Source organism: Mustela nivalis (genome assembly GCF_964662115.1).
Source record: "Mustela nivalis genome assembly, chromosome: 5".
NCBI lineage: Eukaryota > Metazoa > Chordata > Mammalia > Carnivora > Mustelidae > Mustela > Mustela nivalis.
The window spans coordinates 146,483,553-146,504,764 of NC_139024.1; the positions used below are offsets into that span (position 1 = coordinate 146,483,553).

General features: G+C 57.7%; 1 protein-coding gene across 18 annotated transcripts in view; it reads left to right on the forward strand.

Annotated features, from left to right (window-relative positions):
* JARID2 (jumonji and AT-rich interaction domain containing 2) overlaps nucleotides 1-21,212 on the forward strand; it is a 256,732-nt gene that overhangs the window by 222,726 nt on the left and 12,794 nt on the right. For 12 of the 18 annotated variants that reach the window (XM_082731806.1, XM_082731807.1, XM_082731811.1 and 9 more), the window contains 6 exons: nucleotides 2,592-2,827; nucleotides 9,696-10,743; nucleotides 13,691-14,193; nucleotides 17,073-17,165; nucleotides 19,927-20,045; nucleotides 20,134-20,204. In XM_082731806.1, coding sequence (XP_082587932.1) covers nucleotides 2,592-2,827; nucleotides 9,696-10,743; nucleotides 13,691-14,193; nucleotides 17,073-17,165; nucleotides 19,927-20,045; nucleotides 20,134-20,204 — 2,070 coding nt within the window. Of the gene's footprint in view, nucleotides 1-2,591; nucleotides 2,828-6,619; nucleotides 6,683-9,695; nucleotides 10,744-13,690; nucleotides 14,194-17,072; nucleotides 17,166-19,926; nucleotides 20,046-20,133; nucleotides 20,205-21,212 lie in introns of all 18 variants that reach the window. The other 6 variants (XM_082731818.1, XM_082731816.1, XM_082731817.1 and 3 more) reach the window with 1 other exon arrangement.

Here is a 21,212-nt window from a genome sequence, read left to right on the forward strand (position 1 = left end):
AGATGAGGGTCTTAGTATAATTACAAAAATAATTTTGACCTAGGGAATCCCCTGAAAGGGTCCCCGAGTCCCCTGAGGGTCAAGTTGCTCATTAAGCTGGCTGGGCACCAGTCCCATGTCTTTCTTCCATGAAACCGAGGTCTGCCCAAGGCAGCCACTTGTCCGTATGGAAGCCCTTCTTCACACTGCTCTGGGCAGGGAGGACAGAAAGCCAAAGGAGGGTTTGCCACATGGTCTGACTCCTTCCTTAGTCACCTGAGCTGATCCTTCTGAACAGGCACTGATGAGGCTTCCCAAAGCTCCATGCAGGGGACATGCATCCTCCCCATTCTACAGAGAGCACCGTGGGGCAGATAGACTTGCTGGGCTGCAGAGGGCCATGCTGGGAATTGAGCTGTTGTCCAGCACAGTGTTACCAACAACGACAGAGCCGTCGAAGCACATCTTTTTAACCAAACAAAGGGAAGTAATTGCAGAACTGCGACTTTCTTAGGAGCTGTGACAAAGCACAGAGGGGTATAGAATATTTGAGATTTAAAAAACAAAAAAACAGAACCCCTAAACAAGCCAGCTTCCCATGCTGTTCCAGGAAAGAAGCTGTGTTCATGGCTCTAGGAAATGGGCAAATGGTTAAGAATTGCCCAGATTCATGTTCCTTAGCTTAATCACACTGAAGTAGGGCTTCTTACAGATGCTGCTTTTAATTTGTCTTGAAAGTAAGTACAGACACTCCCTGCTTGGGTGGGACTGACGGGCTCTGTGCTTACACCGCTCACAGCCCTGCACTTTCCCTGTGGCTGAGTGTCCCGTAGAACCTCCCGCAGTGTGGGAGCACACACCGGATTGGTGATGTTGGGGGTCTTCAGCTGCGGGATTGAAACTCTGTGTAGAAGAGGTAGTCACTGATGCAGGGAGGAACTTTTGAGACGGAAGTTCACAGCCAGTCTGGGCATGGGCAACGGGTCATTCTCTGTTCTGTGGTTTGCCGGGTCATGACAAGGGGCCTCAAGACCGTCTGTGTTAGCACTGGGATCAGGAAGCAATCAGGAGGAGACGTGGGCGGCTCTCTTAGCATTTGGAAATATGGGCGGGCTTTCGAAGCATAAATGTGAAGACAAACTTCAAAAAACAAAAATGGGTTAGCAGATTTAGCCTCACAACAGAGGGAAAGCGCATGACAGAGAAGAGGAAAATATTTGCAACCTCTCAGGCATCGCAGGCCTTTAAAGGACACAGCGGAGGCGAAAGAGAAAGTTTAGGGAGCTCTGGGCACGCAGCGTGCAGGCAGCCGTCCTCAGAAGAGACAGGCTTCGTTGGTTTTGAGCTCTCGGAATGGGGGCCGGGGGTGGCAGGGCGTGTGGCTTCTTCATGCCAGCAGGAAGTGACTTCTGCATAGCCCCTTCCGCGTAGATGTGGGCTGGAGAGGAGGTACTCGAGGGCAGTGGACGCCGTGATCTGTAAGGCTCCCCCTCATCGGGAGATGCACTGGGACCTTTCTGAAGGGACAGGTGCCAGGGCTCGCTGTAGCTTCCTTGTCTGTCCTGCCTTTGTCCTTCCCCCAAAGAAGGCAGCCACCCCCCCGGGATGGTGTGAGGGGAGACCTGTGCTGTGGGGGGAACAGATGGGAAAGGCTCAGGGGTGCCGTGCAGAGGGGCCGTACCCACGATCTGTAATCGTCAGCTCCAGCGGTAACGCAGAGAGGGAACTCCGAACAGTAACCAAATTGGAGTTTCCTATAAAAAGCCAAGCACAGTGCTGTCCTCTTCTAAATTGGCTCGGTGGGTGGCATCAGGGGTCGGGGAGGGGTTGGGCCTCTGCCAAGCATACCCCTTCTCTGCCCCGTTCTGTTGGCTTCATCTGTAACATGGGCCTGATGCTCATGTCCTCGTGGGCCCTTTGGATTCTGTGGGGAGCAACATGACCTGTCGGCTGTGACCCTGGTTTGTGGAGAGCAACATGACCTGTTGATTGGGACCCTGGTTTGTGGGGAGCAGCGTGACCTGTCGGCTGTGACCGCTGTGCAGGCTTCTGGAACAGAAACAGGTCTAGCTCCAGCTCCGACACACTCTGCCCTCTGGTCACCCATGGGGCAGGTGCAGCAGCTGTGTCCCTGACCCGCATGTGTGGGCAGACCGTCCGTCTCCCGGCGTGTGTGTCAGAGGATACACGGTCTTCCTCCAGCCTCCGTCTCTCCATGTGCGGGGCCGTCCTGTTCTCAGGACTCAGGATGGGACCGTTGGTGTTCGTTTCTTCGTTTGAGTTTCTTTTTGTTTAAGGAGTGATGTTGATACTCCGAGGGTGGCTGGGTTTTGTTTTACTTCAGTAGAGATTTTTAAAAATAGATTTTCTAGCATTTCTACGCCAGCAAGTAATTCTTTGGCTGTGGCTTGAATGGTTTTTGTCTCGGGGCCTGGGATTATTCCCGGCTTTTGTGTTGTGGGGACAGGTGAGGGGTGTTTTGACTTGGGGTCGCTCTCGAGCATGGATGGGATTCACGGGCCATGTTCTCTTTCCCTTTGACATCGGGGCCTTGGCGCTTGGTGGTTACAGTCTCTGCTGTAGTGACCTCGTTCTCTCTCCTTCCTTTCTAGTTTTCAATGGTTCCAGCAGGTCAACACGGGAGAAAGAACCTGTTCAAAAACACAAAAGCAAAGAGGCCACTCCCGGGAAGGAGAAGCACAGCGATCACCGGGCTGACAGCCGGAGGGAACAGGCCTCAGCGGCCCACCCACCAGCGGCCCCATCCACGGGCTCCTCGGCCAAGGGGCTCGCTGCTAACCACCACCACCCCCCTCTGCATCGGTCGGCTCAGGACTTACGGAAACAGGTAAAGCCCGGCCCCGCTGCACGGGTGACCCCCACCACACCGGTGACTGTCTGCCAGGTACCACTTCCCCATGTCACCAGCTAACCAAAGGGGGCCTGTGAGTCAGAGCCTCAGGAGATCTGTACTGAGAGGGCTCCGGCCGCAGAAGGGTGGCGGTCAGAGGTAGGATGGGGACGGAAACCTCACCTTTGCATGGAGGGGTTTGTGCACATCCGTGAGCTGGTCTGGGGGTGTGTTCACGTCAGTCCTGGAGCACGCCCGGGGTCCTGTGTGTTGGCGATGGTTTGGGGAGCCTGCTCTCTGCATTACCTCTCTCCCACCCCCGTGTCTCGGGCACCAGATGAGTCAGAGGCCTGTCAGGGTGAGCCTAGAGAAGCTACACCTGGACAGCAGGCCTGCCAGCCGGAGTGCTATCCAGGGACAGCCTTGGACGACTGCTCTGTTCTTCGTGTGAAAAGTTAGTGTCTCTTCTGGGACTGAGGCGCAGAGGACGTACCTGGGCATGCGCTGCTGAGCTGCTCCCCTGTGCTGGGGAGCAGTGGGGGACACATGGTGTGCCCCTCAGGGTCCACAGAGCACGGCTGCACAGCTCTTTAGCCCGCCTCCCGCTGTCCCCACTGCAGAGTCGTAGCAGACGACACAGATCCTATTGGGAACCTCCCAAGAACAGCCTCGGGCTCTGCCACTGCTGGTGTTCCGGGCCTTGGACGGGGATTTCTCAGGGCCTCGGGAGGCTGGCTTGGGAGACAGGCAGGTGTCTGGAGGCCCGCGGTGGAACGGCTGTGTCCCCCGGGTCGGTGGCATTTCTCCTGTCCCTGCTGCTCCTTCCTCACTGCATTTTGAGGTCAGGAAGCTGTGGGGAGCGCAGATGAGCTCTCCTCACGGGCATTTATGAGCCAGAGTTAACCTTTTCTCCAGAATGGACCAGAGACTGTAATCTAAAAGATGGAGTCAGGGCGAGGACGGAGGAGAGTTCCTGCGTGGCAGTGTTCTAGAATGACGAAGGGATGGCGGGGACACGGGTCTTTGCCTTTGTGCATCTTTTCTTTCCGTCTGGCCTTTCTTGTTCTGACGATACGTGGGGCGATCTCTCCTGGACACGCGTATTCTTGCCTTGTATTCGTGTGTGTGTACGTGGGAGTGTGCGTGTGTCTCCACGTTCGTTATTAGTGTTAATCTTTGCCTTCACGGGTGATTCGGCTCGGGGGGTGGGTGAATAGGGCGAGAATCCTGTTTTCGTTCCCAGGCTCCTCACGTACCACCGTTTCATCCTTTGCGCTGGTATCTTGAGATTGACCAAGTACGTGTGGCATCTTTTAAACCTTGCCCCCTCTTGGCTGTCAGCATAGGCCCCTCGGCTCAGGATGTCCCTGTGTAACTGACCGTGAGGCATCACACAGCTGGAGGGAAGAGGTGGGGGGATGGGGGCACCCTTCTGCCCTGTGCTCCCTGGCATGCATGTGTGGCCCGTTGCACATACGCTGCAGCTGGGGTCAGAGGAGAAACCTGGGGTTACCCTCGCAGGGCAGCTTCCGTCCCTGAGCACCTGCAGGAGCCTGGCTCATGGGCTTTTGTTCAGGGAACCATCTTCACAGGCCAGCTGTCCTCATGCCCTGCTCAGGGCTTTCCTCCTCCCTCCCCTCCTCCCCTGTCTCCTCACCCCAGAAGGGCCTGCCCAGGGCTCCCCTCTCACTTGGTGCTGACCACGACCTTCAGATACCTGAACCTCTTGGCCGCTGTTGTTCACTTGGAGGCAGTCACGCCCACTCCCCTGTCGGCGAGTTTGGGGACACGGAAGGACAATTTGGAAACCACTGAATCCCGTTATTTAAAGACAGAGAAAATGAGGTCCATAAAGCTACATCGCAGATTCCTTTGTAACCGCCTGATGGAGATGACTGGGATCCAGTCTTTCCTCCTTCACCGCATAAAAGATGGGCCAGAGGACATGCTGATTTTTAACTTCAGATCATAGGATTAACTTACCCGGGTCTGCCCGAGACAGAAGGATGAACATGGACGGAATTCAGGGTGGTGGGCAGCAGGGGGTACAGTGTCAAGGGGGTGCTGCCCAGAAGGGGCTTCACCCCGTTGGCACTGATGCGCTTGGACGCACTGATCACTTGCTATCTTTACTGTAAGAGCCTTTTGCCCGTTACCTTGCGTGAACGCCATGTGCCCCCGGCCGTCCGTGCTTCCCGAGAGCCCAAGCTTCTGAGCCTCGCGCCCTTACGAGAGCGGCGATGCTGTGCCTGTCACACGTGTGGGCCGCCCTGGGGCTGTCAGGGGCCAGCGGCAGGAGAATGTGGACGTGGGCTCGGTGTCAGAGGAATCCATGATGCCTCCGTCTTTACTGCCTTAACCTGCCCCTTCAGTGTTAATTCACTAAGTGACCATAACACACTCTGGATGGTAAGACAATGGCTTTAGGCCCCGGGAGCAGATTCTGAAACGTTGGTTTCCAAGAGCATCCCGAGGAGGTCGTCCTTCCTGGTGCAGAGGTTTGTGTGTCCGGTGAGCCCAGAAGTGGGTTGTCAGGCTGCAGCAGACGCAGTCACCTTCCTGTGCTTCCATGTGGCACTGAGGCTGAGCCACACGGTGAGGGCCGGCGACGCGCTTGGCGGGAAGGTCTGCCGAGCTCCGGGCTCACACAATAAGGCGTGTACGGGTTGCCGAAACTGTCTTGGCCTCAAGGATCCGAAGAGGAGGTTTAAACTCTGATCCAAGAATCGGGAGTAGTCTTTGTTGTTGTTGTTCTTTAAGTTGTGGAAAATGAAATAGCAACGTCCAGAGAGAAAAAAGGTCAGGAGATCAGCTGCACTCTCCGGACTCTGTTTGGGGTTTTCACCAGGCTGCTTGCCAGGTCGGGCCTGTACGTGGTCTCATGTGTGTTGTGGCGTGGTGTTTGTGACTCCGTTGCCGGGAGTGGGAGCAGGTGCTGTCAGAGGGTTAGGGGCTCCTGCCCAAATCCAGCCTCTCCTTTCTGTCCTGTGCTCCTGAGTTTGGGTCTTACTGGTTCTCATATGCAGAGGGTCTGCTGGCCTGCCCTCCCGGAACTCACTGCCTGTCTGGTGCAGTTCTGTTCGCCTCAGGTTCTTGGGTTTTCAGTCCAGGTTTTGAAGTTCAAGTGGGCTCTGCCCAGCTCAGGAGAAACATCCCTCCCTCCCTCCGGCACCATCCCCAGTTCTTTTGGGCCAGAATGGGCCCAGGCTCCCGACTCAGCAGCTCCCTCTGGTGGGAGACTGGAGCCCGCTGTGGGATTTCTGCTTGGGAAGCAAGCCTCTCAGCCTGGAGCTGCCTCCTGGCCCTGTGCCTGGGGGAACCCCGGCTACAGGTGACCAGTGGGTGGTGGTGGGCGAAGAGGCTGCAGATGTCATCGTCGTCCCCCCCACCCCACCCCCCTGTCCCCACCCAGCCTCCTGCACAGCTGGGCGGGTTGTGGGGCAGTGGGAGGCAAAGACCGAAAACCCAGCCAGAACTGAGTGGAGGAGAGACTTGGGAGGGTTTTTCAGGTGAATGCTTGCATGCGGAGGGTTCTGTCACACGCACACCGTCATTAGTCCTCAGTGGATTAGGTGACCTCTCACGTGCTCTGGGCAAGGACTTCCCAGGGCCCGTGCCAGTGACGTCAGACCCACTGCACTGTGTCGCGTCTGAGTGACCTGGGCGTGTTGTTAAGTTGAAACTCAGTGCCCGCTGGCTCACTGCTTCTTGATACAGTGGTGGGTGGGGGAGAAACCCTCAGTGACCAGATGGCACCCTCCGCCTTCCCTTTGTTTTCTTTGGTAACAGTTGAGTGCTGGACCCCTGAAGACAAGGACAGGCCAAGGAGGAGGCACGTGCGTGTGCAGACAGGTGGGTCCTAGGTCTCTGGTCCCGTTTGGTCCCTATCTTAAGACATGTGGCCCTGTGGGTGGGACGGACAGACGGCTTCCTGGGCTGGGCCGGCTTGTGAGCTGGACCGCGGCCTCTGCTGGCAGGCATAGCACACTGGGTGGGCCGTGGGGTCTGGGAAGAAGGGATTCAGTTCACGAAGTGTGCTCTTTCCAGGCTCCCTAACTTACTTCTCAACATCAAGTTCATTGTTCTGATGAGTCCCGAGGGAGATGCCGTGATGTGGACGCACACGTATAGGATTTGGATAGCCAGCCGCTCTCGAGGAGGACTGTAAGGACAGAGAGGAAGGAAAGGAATTGAGTAACTCCTCCTTCTGGTAGATCTGGGCAGTTGGCTGCACATCCTGGGAGTGACCACTGGTACTCAAGTTGACAGAAATAGGTAACGAAGGGGATTCTTTTTCCCACTGAAGGTGGCATGATACTTGTGTAGATTCTGCTGTGCAGGAAATGCAGGGCATTGACCTTCCCCTAATGTGCCAGGAGTCGTCATCAGGTGCCCACAGGACAGAGGGATGGCCTGAGGGCCACTGCACTACTCTTTGAGGTGGAGTCAGAGAGTCTCCCGCAGGTGCTCTGGGAGGCGGGGCGGGGCGGGGCTGGGGCCAGAAGCATTAGGGGAACTCTGAGCCCGCTGGGGCTCCCACCCTTGCTGAGCAGATCAGCATCCGCAGTGGGGGGTTAGGCTGTGGGAGCCGCACTGTTGGGGCTGCGTGAAGACCTGGAAGGGGCTGTCCTCTCCGTGGTTAAGCAAAGACCAAAGGCCGAAAGGGCACGTCTTCCACTTTGAAGATTCTGGGTCCCTGAGGCCTGTGTCTTGATGGAAAAGTCTCTCTAAGCCACAGCAGGATTTCGCTGTTTTTGTTTTTCTAAACGGTATGTGTTTAGTTAATGGAAGCATTTGGGGAAAAAAAAATAGAGATCTTTGTGTTTGGCTTTTTCCCTCCTGTTCCAGATCAGTGGTACTCACTGTGGGAAATTGGTCCTCAAATTTCCTTACCCCCAGGTTGTATCAATGTATTTCTCACTTATTATTGCCAGGCAGCTAGTTTTGTGTGTTTTAATTTCCTGTTCTTTATTCCAGATCTCTGCGCCCCAGCTGATCTGGTCGGTCCTGCTTCTCTGTAGGGGGGTGCTGAGCAGTGGTGGCCGTGGCTGTAACTCCCCGGGGTCTGCCCTTTGCTGTCCCCAGTGGGGCCCAGTCCCTCATGGTGTCCAGATTGGCTCACTGGAAACCTGACTCCCTAGATGCCCTGCGGCTGGCTTATGGAACACAGCCTCATACCAAGGAGGGCTTTGATCGATTGGACTGTGTGTGATCTGTGGCATATAAAGAAATACGCTTCCTTCTCTGTCTTTAAAGTCTCCTACTACTGGTAGTTCACTTCCTTGTTCTCCAAGTATGTCCAAGTATGTCCCTGAATCAGCCTCCACATTACCCAGGACCTCGTTAGAAATTCGAGTTCTCGGGCCCCATCACAGACCTGGTGGATGAGAATCCCTGGGTGTGGGGCCCTATGGTCTGTTTTCGGGACAAACGCTCCAGCGGGTTCTGACAGCACTGGTTTGGGTCCCGACGGGAAGCTTGTGGTTTTGTTTTTGTTTTGTTCCGTGTGGGTGAAGTGCGTTTCTTGGGCTGGGACGGGGCTACGTCCCAGGGAACCTGGCTCCTCTTTCAGGGCAGCTGCGGGGCCCGTGGGAGCCGCACGTCTCAGCTTGGCAGGACTTATCTAGTGTGTGACTATGGCTGGTTGGTCCACTTCCCCTTGGGGGGCGCAGCCCCTTCTCGTAGGGGTTATTGGTATGAGAGGAGGTGGCCGTGGCGGTTCTGTCTTCTGGGTATTGGGTAATTTTTAGTCGGCCTTTTGGAGGTGGTGGTACCTATGGTACGTTGGAGTCTGTGTTTGGAACTCCTGTTGTTGATGAGAACTTGAAGCCCAAGATGCAAATGAGTGAAGCCCAAGATGCAAATGAGTATCAGAGGCCACTGGCAGGCAGAGCCGGGACGGGTCCACCCCAAACTGCCTCCCCCACAGCAGCTCCGGGCTGGGCTCTTCCTCATCTTTCGAAAGGGAGGTGTTTCCGGTGTCCACCTGTCCCTCTCTGGTTTTGCTTTATATAAACAAGGGTGATTTTTATGGGTCCCAGGATTACTGCTGCATCCAGGCTGCGCACAGAGGCTGCTGGCTCCTGCGGTTCCCATAGAACTGAATATGGAGCTTGTCGGGGGTCAGAACCCAGAACTGTCCATGCAGGAGAGGGCAGGCAGGTGTCCTCTGCTTGGCTGGAGAGATGGGGCACATTCCTGCTCCATGGGGCCCTGTCTGCACGACCACGGCCTGCCTGTGACCCTCATGGGAGCCGGGCCACATGAGTGCGCTGGTTCTTTTCTCTGTATGGTATTTTGGTTTCCTTCCCTTTTTTAGCACCTAGATTTAAAAATTCTGTGGGCAGAGCATGCTGTTCTGTGGAGCACACAGAATGGTAGGCACGTCTTTTCTTGGAACAGGGTGTGTGTGTGTGTGTGTGTGTGTGTGTGTGTGTGTGAGAGAGAGAGAGAAAGAGAGAGAACACGCATGTGTCCCTAAATGGGCTCAGCAACTTGCTGCTCTCCATGTCCTTAACCTGTGACAGGTGATGGCTGGCAAGTGGACAGGTCATCATCGTGAAACGTGGGTTTTCTGGAAGAGCACTTAGTGGGATTGTTAAATCCCTCAGGAAGCCATGCTGCGGGCATGCGGGCGGGCACCGTGTTTTTGTGTGGGAGAATGGGCACGTTGGTCTAAAGACCTCAAAAGCGTGAGGCCATCAGCCTCACATTCCTGGCCGTGTCCATGGTATGCCTCTGTCGAGAGCCCCAGGTTGCCTCTGCGGCCCGCTCTGTTGGGTTCCCCACAGGGAGCGGTCGCCCTCTCGGAAGGTACTAATTCACCATCTCCTGTTCCTCCCTCTGCTTCTCCTGCTGCCTCCAGGTTTCGAAGGTAAATGGAGTCACTCGAATGTCATCTCTGGGTACAAGTGCAACCAGTGCCAAAAAGATGCGCGAAGTCAGACCTTCACCGTCCAAAACTGTGAAGTACACTGCAACGGTGACGAAGGGGACTGTCACATACACCAAAGCCAAGAGAGAACTGGTCAAGGAAACCAAACCCAATCACCACAAGCCCAGTTCCGCTGTCAACCACACAATCTCAGGGAAAACTGAAAGTAGCAATGCAAAAACCCGCAAACAGGTGCTATCCCTCGGGGGGGCGTCCAAGTCCACCGGGCACGCCGTCAATGGCCTCAAGGTCAGTGGCAGGTTGAACCCAAAGTCATGCACTAAGGAGGTGGGGGGGCGGCAGCTGAGGGAGGGGCTGCGGAACTCCAAGAGGAGACTGGAAGAGGCACAGCAGGCCGAGAAGCCGCAGTCCCCGCCCAAGAAGATGAAAGGGACGGCGGGCGCTGTCGAAGCCCCCGGCAGAAAGGTGGCGGCGGCCCCCGCGGCGCCGGCCCCCGCTGAGAAGGCTCTGCTGCACGGGCATGTGAAGAAGGAGGTGCCCGAGCGGAGTCTGGAAAGGAACCGGCCGAAGCGGGCCACGGCTGGCAAGAGCGCGCCAGGCAGACAAGCACACGGCAAGACGGATGGCGCCTCCTGTGAAAATCGTTCTACCTCGCAAACGGAGCCCTTGCACAAGCCGCACGAGGCGGCGGCCAAGCCCGACAAGGGGGGCGGCCGGGCCGGCTGGGCGGCCATGGACGAGATCCCCGTGCTCAGGCCGTCCGCCAAGGAGTTCCACGACCCACTCGTCTACATCGAGTCGGTCCGCGCTCAGGTGGAGAAGTACGGCATGTGCAGGGTGATCCCCCCTCCGGACTGGCGGCCCGAGTGCAAGCTCAACGACGAGATGCGGTTCGTGACGCAGATTCAGCACATCCACAAGCTGGGCCGGCGCTGGGGCCCCAACGTGCAGCGGCTGGCCTGCATCAAGAAGCACCTCAGATCTCAGGGCATCACCATGGACGAGCTCCCGCTCATAGGTGAGCCCCCCGGGGGCTGGGACGGGGCGGGGGGTGGCAGGGAACGGAGCTCGCCCCGGGGCCCCAGTGCTGCGGGCAGGGGCCTCCCCCTCCACACGGGAAGTTGGGTGGTAGAGCCCAGCCCTGGGCAGTGTGGATCCTCTGGAGCCCGGCTGGCCTTGGCCTGTGCTTGCTGGCGTCTGCCCCATGTCCTCACGTGGGCTTTGCTCGTAGGCTTATCCTGGTCTTCACTTGCTCAGGTCATCGGTGGGTTAGGTGCTCTCCCTGGGGGGGTGGGGGGGGCCACATCCAAGATACTTCATTTTACCCCCTTCCCCTCTTCCAAGGCCCTGTCTCCAAATACAGTCCTCTCCTGGGGCGCCAGGAGGTAGGGCCTGAATGCCCGAAGGCGTGGGTGACACAGGCCAGCCCACTTTCTCTCTGTGTCCTCCTTGGTAGGGTTTTCCTTGCCCATCACTTTCTCTGGTGACCAGCGGGGGCCTTTCAGAGACCATAGATCAGGGGATGGTTTAAGTTTCTCTTGAGATTGGGACCACTGCAGAGCTCATTTCGGGGACCCCCCTGTGTGCGTGAGCATCCCGGCAGATGTGGGGGCCCTGGCCGCAGGCAGAGCCCCTGTACAGGCCCTCCTAGGCTCCCGTCACTTGCCCCGCCCCTGCTGCTGTTCGCTCCTCGAGGATTCATTCGCTCTGTGTGGGATGAGCTGGGTCTGCTGGGTGGGGGCCCCCTCTGGAGACAGCCGCGGAGGGACCCGCACAACCTCTCTTTCTGCTCCAGGCCTGTGGAACAGGGCACGTGGCTGCCTCCATTTTGGAGGTCCCGAGTTTGTAGTGGCAGCGAGAAGAGCCAGTTTCATCCATCCACGTGTCAGGAGTTGGCAGGAAGCTCGGGCTCCCTGCGAGGTGGGGTCTGATTGTTGTCTCAGCAGGTGTCTGAGCAGAAATCACTTAATTTGGAGAAATCCTTGGTTTGGGGTCTGTGCTCAGGGATGGCACGCCATCAGCAGACGGCTCAGGCTGTGGGGACAGGCTGAGCAGGTGTGAGCCTTTGGTGTGGGCTATGCCCTGGGCGTGCTCAGAGGACCCTTCCCGTCCCCCCCTGTAGTGGGAGTCCCCCCACTCACCGTGTTGAGGACTGAGGGACAGGTGATGTCATAATGATGGCCAGTAACCTCAGAGTAGGTTTCTCTTAAGCCCGATTCCTTCCCATAGCCCAAGACCAAGCAGACGTGTCCTTATGGTGTGTGCGTTTGCACGCTTTGCTACTGCCCACAAGTGTGGAGCCTTGTCACCATCTGTGGAAGGGGTCAGCCTGTCCAGGCCAGGCCAGCCTGTCACTGTAGAGTCCTTGGGCCCTGGGTCTGAGCTTGGCCTCCCCACAGAGCAAGGGACTCCATGGTGTGCAGCAACTTTGTAGAATCTGCTCCTCCTCCATCAGCCCCTGGGAGCAGGGGGTGCGGGAGCCACTTTGCACGGGATGGTGTGGTGGCCCTGCAAATGGGCCAGTCAGAACAGGCGAGGAGTCCACAAAACGATGCCTTTCCATGTGGTGTGTGCATTTTCAGGTGCTCTGGGGTTCTGATGATCTCCAAAGAGGAAAATAGAGGAGTATAGGGTGCCTCCTTCCTGATCTGTGATGTGAGTCTCTGTGGCCAGCTGCAGTGGCTCACTTCCTGCTCCACTGCTGCGAGTCCACAGGGTGCTGCTGGCCTCCACTCTGCCTGGTTTGAGCTGGACACCTGGAGCGGGGAGGGGAGCTTGGCCTTTGGCCGCTCCTGGCCATGGGCATGGCAGGCTTTCTCTGTGTCCAGCCTCTCACCAGGCAGAGCTCCTTGGCATCCAGGCTGCTGCACTCCCATCTCCTGGTCTTCTGTGGGGTTGGGAGACCTGTTCCCCCAGGGACCCCGTGATGCCCGGGCCGCCCTGCACTGGGCTGCTGTTCTACAAGAGTTCGGGCTTCTTTCACTCTGGGTAGAAATCCGTTCCTGCCTTTCAGTGACCTAAAACTCAAGCTTTACTTTTCTCACCTAGCATTTTGTTAGGGATGTATCTTCTAACAGCTAGGGGCTGCTTATTCTGGAAGATTTTGTTTCTCCTCTTTTGTCTGGTGGGAGGTTGCTTTCCTAGGCCCTGTGTGGTTCCTCTGTGAACACTCAAGTATATTTGGTTTGGACGTGCATCTAGACGGTTCTGTGATTTGATCCAGGGGGTGGTGGACGCTAGCTTTTGAAATGGGCGGTCTCTCGGAGCACGGGGTGACCAGAGTGGAGGGACAGACAGACAGCTCTATCCCTCTCAGGTACTGCCTCTGGCCCTGGAAATCCACTGGGATTGAAAACCAGTTAGTGTGTGTGTGTGCGTGTGCATGTGTGCAAAGGGCTGGGTACAGACAGTGCCTGCTACCCGTGTCTGCTTTTTGACCTCACAGCTGGTGTGGGTGACATTGGGACGCAGGTCCCTCAAGGTGTCACAGCCCTGCCCTTGGGTGATGAGCCCCTGCTCCAAAACTGGTTGCCCCGCCTCCTGGGGTGTATGTGGGGTGCGGGGGGGGGCATACAGCGTATGTGCTGCCCCTGCTGAGGGGCGCTGGAAAGCTCCTCCCCACAGATCCGCAGGGCCCCCTCTCCTCTCCTTCCGTTCAGGCCTCTGCTTACACGTCAGCCCCCTGGGGACACCTTGCCCAAGTGTCCCACCTGAGCCTGCAGACCCCGCAGCGCCGCAGCCCCTCTGCCAGCAGTGTGACCTCCGTGGCGCCCCAGACTGTTCTTGTCTGTCCCTGTAGACTCGTCTCCCTGAGGGCCAGGGATTCTGTTCACTGCTCTGACCCCAGTGCCTAGTGGTGTCTGTGGCACGTAGTGGCGTTCCCGTACTTACCAGATGGAAGCAGAAGGGCTTGTGCTCGTGCTCTTCCCTGACTGTCCCTGTGATTTGTCCCCTCACCATCCCAGGAGGCTGCGAGCTCGACCTGGCCTGCTTTTTCCGGCTGATTAACGAGATGGGCGGCATGCAGCAAGTGACTGACCTCAAAAAATGGAACAAACTAGCAGACATGCTGCGTATCCCCAAAACTGCCCAGGACCGGCTGGCCAAGCTCCAGGAAGCCTACTGCCAGTACCTGCTCTCCTATGACTCCCTGTCCCCCGAGGAGCACCGGCGGCTGGAGAAGGAGGTGCTGATGGAGAAGGAGATCCTGGAGAAGCGGAAGGGGCCCCTCGAGGGCCACACGGAGCACGACTACAACAAGTTCCACCCCCTGCCCCGCTTCGAGCCCAAGAACGGGCTCATCAACGGCGTGGCCCACAGGAACGGCTTCCGCAGCAAGCTCAAAGAGGTGGGCCAGGCCCAGCTCAAGACGGGCCGGCGGCGACTCTTTGCTCAGGAAAAGGAAGTGGCGCGAGAGGAGGAGGAGGACAAGGGCGTCCTAAGTGACTTCCACAAGTGCATATACAAGGTGGGCCCCCAGCAGGGCTGGCGGGGGCGGGGTGCAGGGCTCTGGTGGCTGCCTGTAGCTGAGAGCAGCACGCACCGACTGCGGGGGTGCTGGGGGCGGGCAGGATGCAGGCCCAAGGCGTCAGGCGACGGCTCGGCTTCCCACCAGCCGTGACCGCAGGTCAGCCACTTGCCGGCTCCCAGCCTCTAATTTCCTTTGCATGAGATGAGGTGTGTGTGCCCGGGAGCTGGGGACTCGGTAGCTTGGGGGCAGACGCCCACGGGCATGACCTGCCCCTTCTGAGCACCCAGCCTGGCCTGGCGTGGGAGCTGTCCGGGGGGCCAGACCCTCTGGGCTTGGAGCACTTGCTTCCTTTGCAGCCTTGCCTGCATTCTGAGCAGCTTGCCAGTTCTGGGCTCTGCCTGGTCCTTCCTGATGAAGCGAAGAGGACAGACCTCCCCGCTGAGTCCTGGGGTGGGGGGTGGGGTGGGGCGCGGCAGGTCCCTGGCAGACAGGGGTTTCCAGATCACAGTGCAGCGTGTGCTGTCCTGAGAGGCCCCCTCCTCCCAGAGGTAGGCAGAGTCCTGTGACCCTCCCATGGCCACCTGCCTGCCAGGGTGAGCGGGACACCTGGTCCAGCTGTGACCTTCACCAGAGATCTCTGCTGAATTGCCCCAGGGACCCCGGCGTGGACTTCCTGGGAGGGAAGCGTCCTTAGAGAAGACCCTCGCCCAGCGAGCCACCAGCCCCGAGCCTGGCAGCCACATACAGAGTGATGGTTTTCTGCTGAGCTGACAAACCTGCCTTGGGTTAGCCTCCGTCACTCTCCTGTCACTGCTCAGGTCCTTGTCATGGCCTGAAAGCGGGCCCTGGCCTGTCCCTCCCTGGGGGTGGCATTGAGGGGGTCTTCCAGTGCCTGGTTCCCGTATGGAAGCCTGGGAAGGCTGACTCACCTGTGGGTTCAGAGTGCATGGAAAGTCATGGCTCTGGCTGCCTTCGGCCATTTCTTTCTCAGCTTTTGTCCTCCGCTCCTGTGGAGGGACAAACCGTGCTGGACTCCACCAAACTTCTCCTGCTAGACCCAGCAGGACTCTGTCTCCTTTGCTCTGGTTCCGAGTTGCCAGTCCCTGGTGCTTCCCCTCAGGGACCCTGGGGGTGGGGAGTGGCTGCCAGCAGTCTCTGTGAAAGTTAAATATTTCATGATGAGGGAGGAGAGGGGGCTGGAACAAACTCAGGAGCACTTTCTGGATGTTTCCTGGCTGTGTGCATGAGAAGCTCTTCTCATTTAATGCGGCTAAGTCCAGGGACGGAATGGCCAGTCTGAGAAATGAAAAGTTTTTTATTTGTTACTTTTTATTTAAGAAGGACAGTTCAGTGAGAATGAGGCAAGCCTGATAGTTTTTTTGGAAACGTGCCCTGTCATTGATAATATTGGGGTTCATCACCAATGTCCGGTGGTGGCCTGGCCGTGGTGACGTCACTGGCAGCCATGGGCGCGCCCGCATGAGCTACAGAGGAGTCCCTGGTTCTGGAGCCCCTTCAGGCCCTGCGGGTGTTGACCTTGCGTGCAGGTGTGATCGCGAACACAGGCACTCTGCTTTTTAGTTGATGTAAAATCACGCCCCACTTGGTAGTTAGGATCTTACCTTGTTGGGAACAGTGTATCTAGACCAGTTTGGGATTTTAGGGAAGGACTTTCTTTGGGCAGAACCCCGATGCTGGAAAGCAGAAGCAGATGCCGGAACTTCAGTGCTGACGGCTTTGATTGTCCCTCTGAAGGCAGGAAGGATCTGCCACCCATTCTAAACCTGTCTCTCTGTGTGAGTGCTCCAGTGCCCAGTCGTGCGGGGAGCCTTCCCCGCCCACCTCAGGTAGAAGCCGCCCTCTCCTGCCACTCTGTCGGTTGGCTTCCGGCCCCCTGACTCCTCACAGCCCTCGCCAGCCTCCCCAGAGCTGTGCCCCAGAGACTGGAGACCTTGTCCATGTGAGCACTGCTCTGTCTCTGGCCCCCAGAACCAGGCCTGGTATACAGTCGGTGCTCCAAAGAGCACCCCTGCGGTCAAGCGGCAAGCAGAGCACGACTCTCACGGGGTGGGCCTCTGTGAGATGACGCCTCCGCTCTGCGGTCAGCGGGCGCGGGGTCTGGGGTGGGACTCACAGACTGAGACGGCAGCTAGCATGTCCTCGTGCCCGTTCTGGGTCGAGGGCAGGGGCCAGGTGTCCGGCGGCACTGGCTGCTTTTCCACTCGGTGGCTTCCGTGGCAGAGAACCACCCGAGTGATTCTGCCGTCTCACCTCCCTGACGGGGGCCAGGGGATGCCCCACAGTTCTCCCAGGCCCAACCCGTCTGGATGCCGCCAGTCTCCTCTCTGCCCCCTCAGGTGGGGTAAACTGAGGCCTTCTGGCCCCTTCCCATGTACCTGCTTCCCCATAAAGCGAACTGTGCTCCTGTGCGTCACGTGGGCGCCTGTCTGAGGCCGCCTGGTGCGCAGCCCCCGTTTCTGCTGGCTCAGGGGTCTGCCCGCTGCTGGCGTGGTGAGGGTGCCAGGTCCTTCGTCCCCTTCAGTCGCCACAGGGTTTCTGCCCTCTCTGCTCACATCAGCTTGGGATGGGAGCGGCCCCGGCACACCGGGAGGCCCTGGGATGCAGTGCGGCCTCGTTCAGGGTGGGGGTTCGGCCAACTTTCTTTTTTCTTGTTTTTTAAAAGATTCTATATATTTATTTGACAGAGATCACAAGTAGGCAGAGAGGCAGGCAGAGCTGGGTCGGGGCGGGGTGGGGGAAGCAGGCTCCCCGCTGAGAAGAGAGCCTAACGCAGGGCTCGATCCCAGAACCTTGAGATCATGACCTGATTAGCTAAGTTTCTTATGTTTTACGCTCGTTTTTGTTTTTTTTTTCAGGGAAGATCCGTTTCTTTAACGACTTTTTATCGAACAGCAAGAAATATCATGAACATGTGCTTCAGCAAGGAGCCCGCCCCTGCTGAAATCGAGGTGAGTTGCGGGGGGGGGGGGCACACCCGGTCCCCAGGCCTCCCGCTGCTGACGGATGGAGGGGCCCCAAGGGCTGTCATCAGGGTCTGCTGCCGGGTCCAGGCAGGCTGCACCTGAGTCTCTCCCCTCACTCTGAGACAGAGGACGTGTAGGGAAGGGGCACACCTGCCAGGCTTCTCCCTGACTCCGCCCTGCCCGGGGCCATGAGACTCCCAGTCGGGGCGAGCTCCAGGCGCGTCCGGTCCCCTGCTCGGTGGCCGCTCCTCACCCTGTCCTCTGGGTGTCTGTTATGCAAGAGAATGTTTGGAATCCCTGGAAACCACAGTTGTGCGTTTTCTCCTCTATTTTTTGTCTAATGGGATTGGCAGATTGCCATTTTTGTGCTTCTGCCAACTCCGGTCTTTGAGTTCGTGTGAGGTTGGAAAGACAGGGAGCACTTCTGTGCCCAGACCAATTAGGGGGAGTTTCTGGGTGAGCCGCCACGGCAGGACGGGGACTGGATCTGTTTGTTTACGTCCCCCAGCTGGGGTCCCGCTGCCCGGTGCGCACGGCCCGCTGCCGGTGGAGGCGGGCCCTGCCTAGCCGTCGGGCCTGTCAGGGGAGGACGCCAGGCTCCTGTGGCTGGGCTGGGGCTGCCGCGGGTGGACGGGGCTCAGACCGTGTCCTCCTCTGTCATCGAGCCCAGTGTATGCCCGCTCTCTGGGTATGCCTGTGCTGGCCACGAGGGGCCCTGCTTCCTGGACGGGCTAGGTTGGAGCAGGACGGCCAGTCCCCATGCTGTGGCTGTGTGGAGCCACGTGGCCCCACGACAGCCCAGAGTGGGGGCTGCTGCCCCACTGCTCGGGCTTCCCAATTAGGAAACTCTGTGTTGTCCTTCCCTTAGGTGTTAGGTCCCTGCCACTGGGCACTGGCCGCCCCAGCTCTGTAACGTGGGTGATGCCTTTGAATGCCACACTGGCTTGACGCCCTGCCCGTCCCTCAGCTCTGGCCCCACCGAAGCCACCTCCTGTCACCCATGACGTCCACTGGGCCCTGAATCTGGGACACATGGGGCTGTGTCACCGCTGCTTCCGGAGCACTTGTGGCATCTTTGGGAGAGATGTGCAAAGACTGGGGTTGGGAGCCTCTGGGGTGAATGGTTGAGCTGGAGAGAGAGGCCTCTGCTGTCCAGCACAGGTCCCTGTGGGAGCCTGCGAGGGTGCAGGGTTTCTACTGCGCATGGCACGAAGGACACACAGCTCCTTCTGTCTCCTGCTCAGATTATTCCTGCTCTCTGAACATCCTGCGTTGTCTTCGGTGTTTAGCACTAAACATGGTATCTCAGTGGGAGGGGGAGGGTCTGCGAAAATCCAGACCTCCGGCCTGAGCCTATGTGGCTTCTGGATCCTACAGAGAGGGCCAAGCCTTCTTGGCTGGTGGTCATCAACTCCGTGGCGGGTCCCCTTCCTCCCACAGGGCAGCAGGGCCCATCCCCCCACACAGGCTGCGGCTACAGTCCTCTCCTTCAAGGAGATATGCTTAAGGAACGCAGACACTTAAGTGTGGGATTTATTCTGGGGGCTTTTGGCCTCTGCAGCTGGTCCCCTCTTTGGAGGCATTATATGGTGTCATAGATCTGGTAGCACCTGCCTGAGCTGAAGGCCATATTCCGTGATGCCCTATGCTTACTGGCTCAGCTTCCTCCTCTAAATGGGGTTCCAGCTACACTGACTTGGCCAAGATCAGGGAAGGTGATGTTCTGCTTCCGGAATGAAAATTGAAAACAAAATGCCAAAATGCTTCTGCGTTGGGGAGTTGCCTAAGGGACATTGAGCACCACTGACCTGTTAGCAAAACTTGTTCCTGACCCCCCTGCACCCCCGACTGGCTGGATACGGCTCGTTACTATCACCTGGTAGGTGCTTAAAGCTGGCGGTGTGATGTCCCCGGCACTGACCTGAGTTCATTGGCCTAGTTCGAACCCGACTGGCTGTCGTCTCCCCTGCTGGTGATGCTGCCTGCAGCCGGCTGACGGCCTGCCGAGGGGTTGGGCCCTGGTGGTGGGGAGTGAGGGGGGTGAGGTGTGCGTCTATCGAGATGCCGAGGCTGGAGACCATGTCGGTCGGTCCGAGGGTGGCAGGACGTCTGTTCTTTCTGTCTGCCAGTGCTTTCCCCCAGCTCTCCTCTAAGTGGCTTCATGAATTATGTTAAAATGCATACCAACACCATTTTTGCCATGTCTGAGCATGCAGTCGAGTGACTTTGAGTGCATTGATGTTGTTATATAACGCTCACCACCATCCATCTCCAGAATTTCTTATCTCCCCAAACTGAATCTCCTTCCCCATTGAACACTGACCTCCCGGCCCCTGGTCCCCGGCCACCTGCATGTTTTCCCTCTGACTCTGACACTGCCATGTGCCTCCCTGTACATGGGATCCCATAGCATTTGTCCTTTTGCCATTGGCTCATTTCCCTCGGCACGAGGCCTTCAGGTCAGCTGGGGTTGTGGCCTGTGTGAGAAGATCCTTCACCTTGACGGCCGTGCACTCCAGCTGCTTCCACATTTTGCTCTTGGGAACCCAGCATACTAAAGTCTGCTCGAGCCCATCCTTTGTCCTGTGGGACAGGCCCCAGCGGGGATCTGACCCTTGCTGTCCTCCTCTGAGCTCTGCCTGTGGCTTTCGGCGCCAGTCATGTGGCGGGCCCCTCTGTGGCATGTGGGCATCCCTGCGGCGTGTGCACAGCGGGGCTGCTCACCCGGCCTCTCCTCTCCCCGCAGCAAGAGTACTGGAGGTTAGTGGAAGAGAAGGACTGCCACGTGGCTGTGCACTGCGGCAAGGTGGACACCAACACGCACGGCAGCGGGTTCCCGGTGGGGAAGTCAGAACCGTTTTCAAGGTAATGGGGGACACTGTGGTCTGCATTTTGGGGACCAGATGGTGTTCTTCCTTGCCCACCTGTGACAGCCCCCTGTTTTTCCTCGCAGGCATGGATGGAACCTCACCGTCCTTCCCAATAACACAGGGTCCATCCTGCGTCACCTCGGTGCTGTGCCTGGTAAGCCTGACGTGGCTGCTGTCTTTGTTGTTCTTAAGAGAGTGAGCAGTGTGGGGGGCATGGGGAGAGGGAGAGAGAAACCCGAGTGTTCTCTGAGCCTAGCACAGACATGGGGTTTGATCCACAACCCTGAGAAATGACCTGACCTGAAACCAAGAATCAGACACTTAACCAACTGCTCCCCTCAGGCGCTCCGATGTCACCGCTGTCTCTAGGGTCCTCAGGCCTTGGCCTCTGGCAGCGTGCGGAGCAGGTGCCCCACGTGACCAGACGGGACAGGTTACTGTGCAGAGCGTGTGTATTAGAAACATTGGTCTTTGGAAAAGGGAGGAAGAGGACTGCTAAAGTCAGTAAAAATGTGGAAAGGTGAACCAAATGATAGAACCTGGAAGCTGGGCAGACACGTAGTGGCCAGCTTTTCATCTTGAAATTGGTATTTTCAAAGCTAACGTCCTGACGCTGTAGGGCCCCTGCAGGCTCCTAAGTGATGGATGAGGATAGTAGGACAGCAGGTGTTCTGGGGGTTGTGGTCACTAAGGGTGGGGGCCTCCCACACTGGCTGGGGCAGGTGGGTGCTGGAGGTGGAGGCCTCAGTGAGTGGTCCAGCTTGGCATGTCTGCTGTCCCTCTGTCCCGAGGTTCAGGTGGCCGCGGTGTGTGGCTGCTGGTTACCTGACAGCAGTCATCACGGTCCTGCTCCTTGGGGCTTCTTGCTTCCCGACTTAACTCACAGATTGATTTTTTTTTTTTAAAGATTTTATTTATTTGAGAGAGAGAAATAGCCCAAGCTGGGGGAGGAGTAGAGGGAGAGGAGGACTCCCCTCTGAGCAGGAAGCCAGGACCGTGGGGTCATGACCTGAGCTGAAGGCAGATGCCTAACCGGTTGTCTGAGCCGCCCATGCACCCCTGTTACTACTGTTTTGTGATCGCGTCTCCTTTTTTGGCTCCCTCTCTATAGCAAGCAGGAAGGTTCAAGTTCCTTCTAACTGGTGTTTCCTCATTTTGAATC